The sequence below is a fragment of the Myotis brandtii genome, unplaced genomic scaffold (assembly GCF_000412655.1).
Source record: "Myotis brandtii unplaced genomic scaffold, ASM41265v1 scaffold115, whole genome shotgun sequence".
NCBI classification, from domain to species: Eukaryota; Metazoa; Chordata; class Mammalia; order Chiroptera; family Vespertilionidae; genus Myotis; species Myotis brandtii.
Window position 1 is genome coordinate 12,090,895 of NW_005353967.1, and position 13,942 is coordinate 12,104,836.

Consider the following 13,942-nt stretch of genomic DNA (forward strand, 5'->3'; position numbering starts at 1 on the left):
TTTGTGGCCTCTCCTCTCATCATACTATTGCGTGGGTCCTACTCGGTGGGGCAAGGGCAGGTTTCAGGTGGAACAGCACATGCTGTTTCAGAAGTGGGACTGAGCAGAGAAGGGAAAAAGGAAGCCGATCCTGTGGTTGCCGCTATTAACTTTGGCTCAGTGATCTGTGGGTACCTAATATCTCCTTTGTGACCTCCAATCACTTTGCACCTTTCCCCATACCTCCCTCTCTCTGTCTCTCTTTTTCCTCTTCCTCTCCTTCCTCCCTCCCTCCTCTCCTCCTCCCTCTCCCTTCATCACTTTTCTTCCTTCCTCTGTCTTCCCCTCCCTGGGTGAAAGGTGTTGCCCTTTCCTGGAGACACTGAGGAAGGCAGATTTAGGGGACAAAGGTCAAGAATTGGGTCATGGACGTGTGACATTTGCAATCTCTGTTTGACATCTCAGAGTAGACAGTTGGAATTGAGGGGGAGATGTTATGGTAGAATCATAAATACCAGGTTATGGTGACCCCTCCTCTCCCCGCCAAAGAAAAACCAACCAAACAAGCAAAACAAAACCGCAGAGCCTGGGCTGCTCACTCCCACCGTCTGCCACCGGCATGGCGTGGACACCACTGGTTGCCACGGATAACTCTAGTCAGTACACAGATATTTTTATGGCATTTAACATATAAACGTGGCACAACAAAGCCATGATTTCAAGATGTCATCGTTATAATGGAAGTATTTGAGTTTAAAAAAATGGAGAAATATTTTAAAATTAATTAAGAGAAGAATCGTATACATAGTAGATGTAATAGTTCACATAGTTTATGGATATGGGGGAAATGAATAAGGCAGTGACTGAAGTTTGGGACACAACCTGGAGCATTTGTAAGGAGTTTCTAGGTGACTCCTATGTCATCACAATTAAGAACCATTCCCTTGGTGTGGTTTTATAGCTGCACATCAAATCATCCATTTTTCGGGGAAGACCAGCATTTGTTTAAGGAGGAACTGGACTGGATTAGAATATAGAGTGCATTGCTGGCAGTATTGGCAACTACTGTTTCACGATGTGGAATATGTTTCTCACCGAGCATCTGCCTGAGAAAAGCTAGGAAGCCGCTGCCTCAGAGTTTGCATTCAGAGGTGGGTGTCCCTTCCAGACCCACCTGACTCTCCTTTGAGACAACTTGAAAAACCTGGGTTTGAAAGGAGACAAAAAATTATGTACTTGCATCTTTACAATGTTATTAATTAGGAAGGTTTCCTAAATTACTGTATTAGTTCCATGGGTTTTAGAAGCCTATTGGTGTTATGCCCGAAAATGTGCTCTACCTTCCAAATGGCACATTTCTTGCTTATTCATTTGGGTTTCTGATTCCTGTTTTGATATGCTTGGTAATTGTTAAATCTCCTCAGCTTGTGAATATTTTCAATTTATTTTGGCTTTCCATGGTCCTAGATTGCTTTACTGATGCACAGGGGGACCCCTTTACTTGGCCTATTTAAGTATAGTGTTTCCTAAGGGCTTCAATAGAGGGTGAAATATATATGATAGACAAAAGTATGTCTAAGAGTTGGGTGAAAAGCTGTATTTTTATCTGAGAATGCGTGTGATTCTTTTCAGAATCAATCCTTCCTTCCTTCCTTCCTTCCTTCCTTCCTTCCTTCCTTCCTTCCTTCCTTCCCTTCCTTCCTTCCTTCCTTCCTTCCTTTTCTTATGTTAAAATCTCTAGACTGGAAATGTTTAATGGCAGATTTAAAAATAATAATGGGACCAGTGCCAAAATTATGGATAAACTTAGTTTTAAATTTTCCTTGTGACTCTGATTTTGAGATAAAGTAATTTATACCTGGCTTAAAGAATTAGGCTTTTAAATAATCTGATGTCAGCCACTAAAGTCATTGGGCACCCATTATTTCACACCTGATATATTGTTTTCCACAAGGTATTCTTGTAAATATGCTTATATGATGCAAATTAGGCTAAAGTACTATGCTATCAGATCTGTAATGTTTAGGGAGCCATAATTCCTTTAAAAAGTATGATCTGCAGTGGTAAGGGATGTTTATAGTTTCTAAAGTGACTTACTTAACAGGAGAGGGCTTGATGAAAGCATTTAGCATGGGGATGAAATATGTCTCATTAAATTTCCAGATCTGCACATGTCAACACTCCTTTTGTCACCTTTTAATAGTTTATTTACATAACTGAAGGCTGCTGCTTTTATTAGTGGGGGTTATCACAGCAAAATGATTTGGTTAGGTTGACCTAAGCAATATATTGTGCTTCCTTTTCCACAAAAGTAATGGTGAGAAATCCAACCCTCCTTGTCCCACCCCCACCTCTAGTAGTAAAGGAGCCCTATTTGCATATGTAAATAAGCTGTTCAGTTGAGAGCCCTGTGGGGGCCCACCCAGGTCTTTAATCTGTTTTTTGCTGATGTTGATGGCATTAGCCTGGAGGTAACTGGTACCTGGAGACTGAGGTCTCAGTCTGGAATGACGGATACCACAATCTGAAGGCTAGCTGTCATTTAGGAGGAGAAATGGATTCTTGTCACTAAGAATTTGGGTAAAAACATTGAAGGCACAAATTTTGTCTTTAATGTTGGCTTGAGTGATAGAATTTAATGTTTTTCTTGAACATGGAAAAGTATATGTAGAAATTTGTTTTATAGGGACCTTGGTTTCCGGAAGTACCATGTATGAGAGCTCTGTTTGCTTTTCTAAAACTGTAAAGGATTTCATAATTGAGCTGATAGAGCTGACTATGTATGCTCAAAGATGCATTGTTTGTCCTCCCCGCTCCCTGTCCATGACCTGTCAGGGAATCTGGCTGCTAACAAGACCGGTAAGGGAAAGGAAAAGCTTTTAATAAATTAAGGTCTCTCTAAAGTGAAGAAGCAGGCATGTTCAACTTCTAATGAATTAAATTCTTCTCCAAGGTTTCTATCTGGGACCTCGCTGTGTACGCCTTTGCACAAAGCCTCAGCAGCATCAAACTAAGTACAATACCTGAGCCACGGACCACCACCACCCTTTTTTCCTACAATAAAATACAATGTGACTATTTTATTTACAATTAAGATTAATTTAAGAAATGAGTCATATGGAGAAAAGCTTGCTGTGAGCTGTTCCCAATTCCTTTATTTTCACTCCATAGGCAATTCATTAAAATGACATTAATCTTCCAGGCTGTTCTTTGGTTTCTATTAAGATGTATTACTGGAATCTGTGTAAATATATTGATTATTTCATAGACCTATTTGTTCATCAAAAGCTGACTATTACAGATTTATTGTACTTGATAGTAAATGAGATAAAATGGAGACCAGGTTTCAAAACCCGCCTACCCCCTCTCCTCCCCTGAAGGGTGTGCTGCTCTCATTACACCAGCCTTCCGCATGCTGGGGGTTGGAGAGTCAGATTCTAGGTTTAATATCAACATCTGTCCCCTGCTGAGTTCATGGTGCAATTAGCTAATTAAAATAAGATAACATTTTCACCTTGGAGTCTGAAAAAGAGCAATAAACCACAGGCCCAGGAGTTAGTTAATTTGCGCATTGACTGTAATTGTGTATTTAACACGAAATTAATTTTTTTTCCTGAAGAGCGGGAGCCTGGCACTGTGCATTGGAACTTTTACATGGGTTGTAATCATTCCAGAGGGACTTGATAAGGGTGGATAGTTCTCCAGATACGTTTAATGAGGATAATTATTTATTTACATCTCACTTTTTTTTAGGGAGTAAAAAGCACTAAAACCACTTTCTGATAGACCATAAAGTTTAAAGGAAAATTTTCAGATCAAGCCAAATAATCTGTGATTTCTTTTTTTTTTTTGAGAAACTATTTCTTAAGTAAAAACAATTGATTGTATTGATTGGGAAGTCATCCTCCTTTTTTTGCTTGGTTTTGTTTGGCCAGGTATTCAGTGAATCAATGAGCATCATTTCTGCCATTAAAGCTCTGATACATTTTTTAGGTCAGCTGAATTTTAAGACTCTTTTCTGGCTTTTTTTCTTTTCTTTTTTTTCAGAAGAGGGTAGGGAAAGAATGCATGTTGGCAGGACAGTTACTAGGAAAATATAATACTGACTTGCAATCTGCTACTTATGACATTTCCTTTTCAAAAGGTAAGCATTATACTTTGGACAGCGAAGCAGTGATTGTTGGCAATTCAAGTAGGTGTGATTGATCCATGTCTTAAAAGTAATAGAGCTGTTATTCTAGCAGAGGAAAATAATTCTTAGTATTATAATGTAGACATTGCATTTTTACCTGAGTAGAAGGTCTTCTCACTGTCTGTCAGCGCACAGCCAAGCAGATGCTAAGCTCATCTGAGGGCCATTTGGCTCCCTGTGTTGTGTCTAACTTGGTCCATAGGTTTAAGCCCCCAGGGGATTTCTGAAATATCTCTGTTGTTTTCATCTCCCCATCCCTGGAGCTGATGCTCACAGTGGACAGTGCTTGCTTCTCAAATCCTTGCTTACTATTGTCCAACTTTGAAAGATGGAGAAGTGAAGCACTCTATCATTTATGGAGACCCCAAATTTCCCCTTTAAAATAGAATTCCTTGTGTGTGGAGTTTTCTTTTTCTTTTTTTCTGTGTGTGTATGTGTGTGTGTCTTTGACCATGGAGTGACAAATCTTAACATGGAGGTGTTAAATCTTTCTTTGTGATCTATTTGTCACACAAAGAGAAATTAGCAGGATTGGACTAACCTTCTATAGTTTAAGTTATGAACTTAATGCTAAATCTCTGTTTGAACCAGTAAAATTTAATTGCATTTAGGGACAGAGGTTTTGGCGGCTGCCCGACAGCAGGAATTCTGCCAGGATGCTGGAGAAAGGAACTTCCAAGACAGGAGATTTCTTTTCATGGCTTTAGGGAAAACTGTGATTTATTTTTTTGATGTCCAAATGCGTGACAAGTCTAACTCTACGAATGCCCCCTCATGCCTTCTGTGATTCTTGGAAGATGGACTTCATGTTCAGGCAAATCATGTTCCAGTTTTCCCTTATCCTTGAAATATCATTAGAGACACTATCAGAAGACAGAAAAATGAAGATTTGGTGGGAACTGCCTTATTGCTGGGCTGTGTCCATGGCTTTATCACACACCTACATATACAAGGCTGTTTTTAACAAAATGACTACACATGGCATGTGCTTTGTGGGGGGGGAACCTATCGTGTGTTTTTATGATTAGATTTTAGCTAAACAAAGTACAGTGCTGTTAAACGCTGTCCCTCTCCCTTTTCTGGCCATTTCCCATCATCCCCCACCCCCCTACTCCCTCCCACCTGTCACTCATCCCCATCGTCACTCACTGTCAGGAAGGGCAGCCTCCGAAGAACCATTTCAGCTCAGCCCGACATCGCCAGAGACTAGTGGACCCTGCAGCTTCAAAAGTGAGTGTGTCCCGCGCCCGTCGGCGGGGGTGCATGGCCACGCGGTCCCTCTGCGGAAAATGGGGATGCGGCTTTATTGACGTTCATGTCTGTGGAGGCCTCAAATGAGGCCGAGTCTTCTCTGTTAACTCAAGACCATCCACTCCAGTGGAGTTCTGGTAAATATGTATCAACCGGCTCTGAAAACAAAGGAAACCCTGCTAGTGGTCACCTTTGCTGGTTTCTGTGGTGTAAGGACTCCACCAGGGCTGACTTCAAGGAGCAGTGGGAGGACACTGAATCGGAGCTGGGAAGAGATGCTCAGCAGAGCGCTATTCACACTTCCCCCATAGATACAGCTGATGTCAACTCCAGTGAAATGTAGCAAAATAACTAAATGAATACATTTTGACTATTACTTTTGATTGCAACATAATGTATTTAATTGTAAGTGTAGGTATTTTTAATCAAGAATAATGACTGTGTTTAACAACTGGCTTGCAAAAATACCCCCAAGGTTTACCGAGCTGGGGTGGGTCGGCTCCCGGGCAGCTGTGGTGTGCATTACCTATCCATTACGTATTTGTTGAGAATAGTCTTAAGCCAGTTTGGTCACATCCACACTTTCATTCTGTTTGACAAGCAGCAATAGCCACAGAAAGGTTTGGGGCAAGGTTCTGCTCCATGCGGACTTTTATGAAGCAAACATTTGTTAGCAAACAGGCACAAAGCATCCCTGCAGCCTGTCCCTAAACTCCCTGACATCCCTGCTCTCTGGCCTTGGAAGTGCTCTAGTCCAGCGGTCGCCAACCGGTGGTCCGTGGACCACTGGTGGTCCGTGAGGTCCGAAAGGTTGGCGACTGCTGCCGTCTAGTCAGACCTTTTGGGAAAGTTCCCCTCCAGGTGGATCACCTGGCAACTCTCAAAGGCAGGGCTCTCACCGGTAAAGTGAGTGCGTCACGCGGCAGCTCTCCTCTGACCCAAGGACCTTTGGACCGTGAGTGCCCGTCCACATTACAGACCTCCCTAGAACCATAGGCCCTTCTTCATTCAAGGGTGAAGAATGTCTCTAAAGTGATTTTGTCAGTTCGCTTACCTTAAATACCACTCGTTTCAACAGTGAAAGCCTGTTTTCAATATCCATCATGCTGACTATTAAGCCACAGATTTTGATTTCAGCAAAGAAAATTCATTTCAGTATGCCAGTTACCAGCCGTGGGCAAACTATGGCCCGCGGGCCGGATCCGGCCCGTTTGAAATGAAAAAAACTAAAAAAAAAAAAAAAAAGACTGTGCCCTTTTATGTAATGATGTTTACTTTGAATTTATATTAGTTCACACAAACACTCCATCCATGCTTTTGTTCCGGCCCTCCGGTCCAGTTTAAGAACCCATTGTGGCCCTCGAGTCAAAAAGTTTGCCCACCCCTGAGTTAGACTCTCTGGCGTTGACTGAGAGATAGCTTCATCTGAGGTAAGACTGGTTGACTCCCCTAGGGGAATAAATTCTGATTGAGCCCCCTGACTGTGTATAGAATATCCTTTTAACTAATACATAGTGCAGTTGACCCTTGAACAATGCAAGGGTTAGGGGCACTGACCCCATTCCCTCCAGTCAAAAATCCATATATAACTTCTGACTCTGCAGAACTTAACTACAAATAGCCTACTATTGACTGGAATCCTTATTCATAACATAAACAGTTTATTAACACGTGTTTTGCATGTTGTATGTACTAAATACTATATATTACAATAAAGTAATATAGAGAAAAGAAAATGTTATTAAAATCATAAGGAAGAGAAAATATATTTATGGTATTTATTGAAAAAAATCTACAAAAAAGTGGACCCACACAGTTTAAACCCCTGTTGTCCAAGGGTCAAATGCATCCTATTCCCTGTGCTGAGTACTTGAAAATGGACTCCAGACATCATAGCCCCTTGTTACACTTCGTTAGTGCCGAGGCTGTCTCTCCTCCACGCCCTAAGCTCACTCACTTGGGCTCAGGATCCTTGTGACGAAGTCATGGGTGTTTTGTTGGTATGTGAGGGGCAAAAAGGAACGAACCAACTTTGAATAGGTCAGATGGTATCATCATGTAAGATGTGAACTTGGCCAGGGGAGAGCATGGCTCAGAGCGCAGCAGGTCCCTATGGGGCCCCACCTAAGAGTTCAGCCAGTGCAGCACTAACACGTGATGTGACGTAGCTCATCCCCGGTCCTCCCCAGCAGGCACCTCTTGGTCAGTGCTGTCATAAGGGCTGCACTCAGCATATGCCTTTGCTCCTCCTTTCTCTTTTTTCTGTATTCATTCCATTCTGCCTTGGCATTTTCAGAACCGTGCCACACCATGCAAAGTGCTATATATTACACTGTAAGTCAGCTCGTTTCCTCCTGTTGCTGGTGAGAGTCTTTTTGTTGTCCCGGTTTGTTGTGACTGAGAATCATGGCTTCTTTTCTTAGACAGAAACTCTAAGAGGAACTCATTAAACTGCTATAAAGATGTCCGGTGCCTTAATGTGCTGTGTAAATAGGTTCAGCCATGTTACCAAATAAAATTTAAAGGTCAGAGTCTTTGCTCCCCAAAATAGTGCAGTCGTAGAAATTTGAGAAGGGCCTAAAAATCTTTTCTCCATTAAGAAGTGACGGGGAAGCCACGGTTTGCTAGGCGGATGTGTTACCTGGACAGTAAATATAGCAAATGGAAATGTGCACGTGTGTCACCAGTGACCTTTCCATCTAAGCACATTGGTTTGGAATTTGCACTATATTATTTTCAACTCAATAACCTGAATTGTAGCAAATTGTAACTCTTGCAAATTACAGGCACCCATGTTCTGGGGGTCTGTGACACGTTATGGCAGACCAGCTACCAAATCTTTTGAGAACATTGATTTCATTGTGAGTCCGCCTCACATAATCTTGAAAGAAATGTGAGCAAGTAGACACATTTAGTTTCCCAGCAGCCACAGGGAGGGATGGAAAAAAATACACTCAATTGGGCTGGACATGGGGCTTTGTCATAAACCAGCTCTGGCCTTGCGGAGCCACATTACACTGAGCCTCCATTGCTCTAGGTTTTCTCGCCCCTAAAATGAGGAGAGTTTATGAAATGTTCTCTTAATTAAATTATGGAATTATTTTTCTTTTCCATCAAAGCTATTTATAGCTAGCTACTTTACCATTTAATCTGAGATTTTTGAATGGTATTTCTCAATCCTAAAATCCTTCTACAAATGGCATCGTTTGTCATTACTTGCAAAGCACGATTATTAAGCAGTCTTCTATCAGCATCTTCAGTGGAAGTTAATTGTTTAAAAATATGTTTTTATTTATTTTTTTTACGAGAGAGGAAGGGAGAGAGATAGAAAGAAACACCTATGAGACAGCTACACCAATCGGCTGTCTCCTGCACGCCTCCTACTGGGGATTGAGCCCACAACCTCGGACTTCTTGGTACATGGGAAGATGCTCAATTGTGGAGCCACACCAGCCAGGCAGAAGTTAATTTTTAAAACAGAATGACTTTAAAGCTATGGTGAAAATATATAAACCAGAAATAAGGGGCTTGTTTGCTCAAGGAGTAGCTTTTTTTTTTCACCCTGAATTTTTTCCTTTAGTCTCAGAAAGCCTTTTGTGCTTTCTGAGTATAGGAAAGCAAGCTTTTAAAACTGTTTTATTTGAATAAGAGTAAAGGGTTAGGGGGAAATGAAAGGTACCTAATGTACATCTAATTGCCTATGCTTGTCCACTGGGAATTTTTAAAGTGTCTTTCACTTTCAAACTATGCTTACCTGTCTATGCTCCAGTATGAACGCTGTAACATAGCAAATGAACAAAGAATGAAGCAAAACAGGCAATAGAAATAACAGTTCAAAGACCACAGAGCAGTTATTTGTGAAGCTGGTAAAGGCCTCTGTTAAATAAAAATCAATTTGATATGGGCGCATCAAGGACACGATCTGGGGAGACAGGAGGTGGGCAGAAAAGGACCTGGGTGTACAAAGGATTAGTTTTCAAATCTCCTGACATTTCAGCACAAAAGGATGATGATGATGAGCTGTCATTTTCCATTGGAAGCTTTGCTGATCCAGAAAAAAATAGGTTCATAAAGATTGCATTGAAATTTTGAGCATGTGAGAGTAAATAGTGGTAGGCAGAGCATCTAATAAATTTCAAACCCAGAAAGTGTTGTAACATTCTATTCTTGTTTAAAAAGGCAAACCAAACTACCCACGTGCACAGATAATCCAACTACCAAAAACCTGCGTATAATTCTAAAACACACTGTTTCAGTCTGCTGGAGGGCTTGAAAAATCCTTTCTACTAATTCTCAGTGATTTCTTTATCTTTTACTAATGAGAACAAGGTTTATAAAACCCGGCCTCCCCTGCTGGGAATATAAGCCCAGAGCTATCTCAGAGCAGATGGTTTTCTTTTCTCACTGCCATAAACCTTTTAGGATTGATCCTTTTTTCATTTTTACCTGTCTGAGGAGTAAATGTCTTTGAGACCTTAGAAACCCAGTGTTCAGAGGGGACAAGAAGCTGCATTGACCTGAGTTCATAGTTGCAAAGATGATGGAGAATAAAGGCAATGAAATCCTGGAATTGTGTTTCTGTCTGTAATAGCAAAAGAAAATAGGTTGATTTTTAAGCATGAAGGGGATAGGCTTTAAAATAACTACATTTTTGAGCCTTATTATGCAGTGAGTTTCTGGATGGTAATTAACACCTTCCTAGTCCCAGGAATTTCAAGTGTTAAAGAATAATTTCTTCCATTTTGGAGGATGTACTGCTTGTTACTATATTTAAAGATGTAGAAAGATGGGGAAGGGGTTGGGAAGACTGGTTGCCATAATTATTCTGGGAGTATTTAAGTCACTTAGATGTTGTACTATGTAAACTTTTTTTTTTACAAAGACTTCTAGGGGGCGATCCATCTCTATTAGAAAATTTTGAAGCTGCTTACAGTTTTTGTTTGTTTTTACATCAGCCATCTATCTACCAATTACCTTTGGTCCCAGTGAAAATGGGCATGAATCTCCTATCTGAGACTTATTAGGTGTGACTTTGTGCCAATTACTTACTCACCCTGAGAAAGCCTCAGTTTCCTCATCTGAAAAATGGGGAAGAAAAAAATAATATCTATCTCATCAGATTGTTTTGAGGAATAAATGAGATAATGCATGAATAGTTTCTACTGCTCAGCCAGGCAGTTAACGAGTACCAAATTGTAGCTATCCTTTAAGTTGTTATTGCTTTCATCATGGTTATTAGGTTATCATTATTCAAATTTCCCAGGGTATTTTTTTATTCATTTTGTAAGTTAAGAGGTCAGGACCAGATGATCTTTGAGATAGAATGTCTGCATTGTTGCATGTCTGTACAGTTCCATTTGTTTTTGATTGTCTAACGCGCATTCAGCCATGGTTTAGGCACAGAGGAATATAACTTGCAGGATTTGGTTCTTACCTTCAGGAATGTGATAATTAGCAGAGAAATAAAGCAGAGACGATAGGAAATTGTATGGTAACAATATTGTATGGTTACAGTGTTGATTTGGAACTGAGGGAGATCTGTGAGTGGCTGTGGGGAAAGGCTTCCTGGAGCTGCCAGGTTTCCATCTGGGCCGAAAACAGGGCTAGACTTTCTAAGCAGCGTGAGTGTGGGCAGGAACATTATAGAATGTGTGTGGCAAAGTTATCTGCAGAATCAGAATGGAGGGAACATGACTTGATGTGGATATGGAAGGTAAGCTTGTGTCATGCACCGCCCCCTAATGGTGGAACCTGTGTGTGCCTGGAGATCATGCAGGCCTGCTTCCTAACTCCGTATCCTAGCTCTGTGCGGAGGGAAGGTCTCCTGTGTCTTCATCAGTACAGTGGGCGGATGACACTATCTACCTCATTAAGAATGTTGTTATAATTAAATGGCCTGGTGCAGCCATCCCACAGAGTAATGGCTTTAAGAAGCAATAAAATGGCAGGACTTAAGTTAAATTAGGCGTAGTCTGCTCTATGACCCAGCAGTCCCCAACCGAAAGGTGGCCTCTGTCCAAGGAGACAGCTTGTTCTTGCAGCATTGTTGTGTCAGAAAGTTTGGGGATGCTGTGGGCGTAGACAGTTGAGAGAGTGATGGGGAAAATAGGGTGGTTACTGTCACATAACACCCAGCAATTAGAAGCAACAACCTGAAGGACACACAGCAATATGGATGAAGCCTGAAACACTGTTGCTGTGTGAAAACAAGTAAAAAAAAAAAAAAGAATTCTCTGGTACCATACCTTAATGTCAATGAAAAATACATGGCCAGCATGCAATTTACCTTTTCTAGGAGCTCATACAAAGAGCTGGATATCCATGAGGCACATTTAGAAAGGTTGCTTGGAAGCAGAGAAAGGTTATAGGAGTGGAAAAGTATATAAGTAAGTAAACTAATGGGTGATGATAATGTACAGAGAGGCACAGACAACTTATGAAGGGAAGCAGAAAAGCTTTCAATGAGTTTAAGGCAACTTCCTGTTATCAATAGATAAAGCAGATTGAGCTTTAGGCTTGTGACAGACAAAAGTAAATAAGTAGATAAACACCTACCTGGTTTGATTGTAAGAAACACCTTGCCATGGCAGATGGATGACATTTTCATTTCTCCTCTAGTCATTCTTTAACTCTTCTGGACAACTACCTTTGTTGTTCAATAGCTCCTACAGGCCACATGTGCCTGTGAGCAGAACAAAGCTATGACAGTGCGCTTCACACTACAAGGATAATGTTTTCCCACATGTCAAATGGCCAGTTCCCTTCTTCATGTCCAAGAAGTCTCATGTTGCAATTTTTGGGCTACACCTTCAGTGTGATCTGGCAAACTTATGCACAGTTCACTGCCTTTGGCAAGACAGCACAGAGAGGTTAAATAACTTGCACAAGGTCCCAGAGACAGTAAAAGGTGAAGCTAGAATCCAGACCCAGTTTGTCCCTGTACTGAGCCACGATGCCATGCTCCTTGCCACTATCATCTACTGTTACCGATTGGGGTTACCAGCTGGGACCTCGGTTCTTCTTGTCGATTCAGAAAAGATTTTAAGGTCAACAAAAATGAAAGTAAAGCAAAGCGGGATTTACTGAAGCTACACTCCAAGTGAGGAGCAGACCAGTTGAGACAGACAATGGCCCTGAACTCCTGGGTTATATGGTTTAATAGTTTATATGGATGGAGACTTTTATTTGCATTCAGGACGATTGACAGAAAAGAGTTATATAACTGTATTTCTTCTGCACATGCCCTTACCCATAATGCATACAGAAAAAACCATGGGGGTCGGGGGGCGCTAAACGGGGAGGTCAAAACTGCAATGCAAATTTTATTATAATTAGCCCAGGACCCTAGTAAGATCGCATTGAGGTCATGCATGTCCTTTTCCGCTGAGATTGTGCCAAGAAACAGCTGGTTCAGAACCTGCCCACCGGTGGTCTTCTGGCTGCTGGGCTGCCCATAGAGAGGGTATCTGAAGGTAATGTTGGTCTGACCCCTGTCAGGGCCCCGGGGCAGGCCCCACCCCAGCTGCTCCTGACGAACTTCCTACCTAGCGTACCGGGGATCGGCCTCTGTCCCACGGATGTCCTGTGCAGTGCAGGGTTTTCCAGGCTCAGAAGGAAGGCGCCCACTATGCCCAAGGTGAAGCCCTTTCAGCCTCAAATGCAGAGACGTCCTTGGACCCAGGTATGACTCTCATGCCACTGACTCCACATCACTGTGGACCTACGTCCTGTTGCCAAGCTGTCTGAAAAGTGTCTATTCTCCTTAATGTTTCTACATGTGTCCATCCCAATTTACAAGACTTCTTGTCTCTTTTGGCTTTACCAGAACTCCAGATCCCAAGCAGTTCAATCGAAAAATGAACAGAGAACACCCCCAATTTTTTTCAGCCTATTATCGCTCAGACACATACAAGTAATTTTCAGGGACGTGGACTCTAATTTATTTCCCATGATGCTATCTGTAAAGTCTGATATCAACACAGTATGAAAACATTCAAAATTACAGGGCTGAGACGTGTCCTTTTGGAGTTCAGTTCAATAACCAGAGGGTCCTAGAGCAAATGAAGCCTGGAACATTGCTGGAGGCAAAAATGGCAAAACCAAAGCTGTCCTACTTTGGACACATCAGGAGAAGGCAGGGTTCCTAGGAAAACACAGCAGTGCAGGGAAAACAGAAGGCAGCAGGGAAAGAGGAGATCATGGGAGATGGTTGACTCCATAAAAGAGCTATAGGCCTGCGTCTACAGGAGCTTGAAGACAGGATGTTGTGGGCGTCACTTGTTCATAGGATTGCCAGGAGTTGGACTGACTCAATGGCATGTAACAATAAGCACAGACCTCAGTACACACATCCATTTGGTGGCCAGGCACTGTGGGATTTAGTGCTTAGAGTTAAAGATGAGTATAGCAGGCTCCCTAATGTCTTTATAAACATCTTTTTATTGAGTTATAACATATACACAGATACTGTCCTACAGACCTGAGACACAAATTGTTCTTTCTGTAAGAGTAACACATATT

General features: G+C 41.7%; 1 protein-coding gene across 4 annotated transcripts in view; it reads left to right on the top strand.

Annotated features, from left to right (window-relative positions):
* Positions 1–13,942, top strand: part of MAST4 (microtubule associated serine/threonine kinase family member 4) — a 464,303-nt gene that overhangs the window by 189,707 nt on the left and 260,654 nt on the right. The window contains exon 4 of one of the 4 annotated variants that reach the window (XM_014549219.1): positions 5,327–5,401. The exons of the other annotated variants lie outside the window; for them this stretch is intronic. Within the exon in view, the coding sequence (XP_014404705.1) occupies positions 5,327–5,401 (75 nt within the window). The remainder of the gene's footprint in view (positions 1–5,326; positions 5,402–13,942) is intronic. 4 annotated transcript variants of the gene reach the window in all.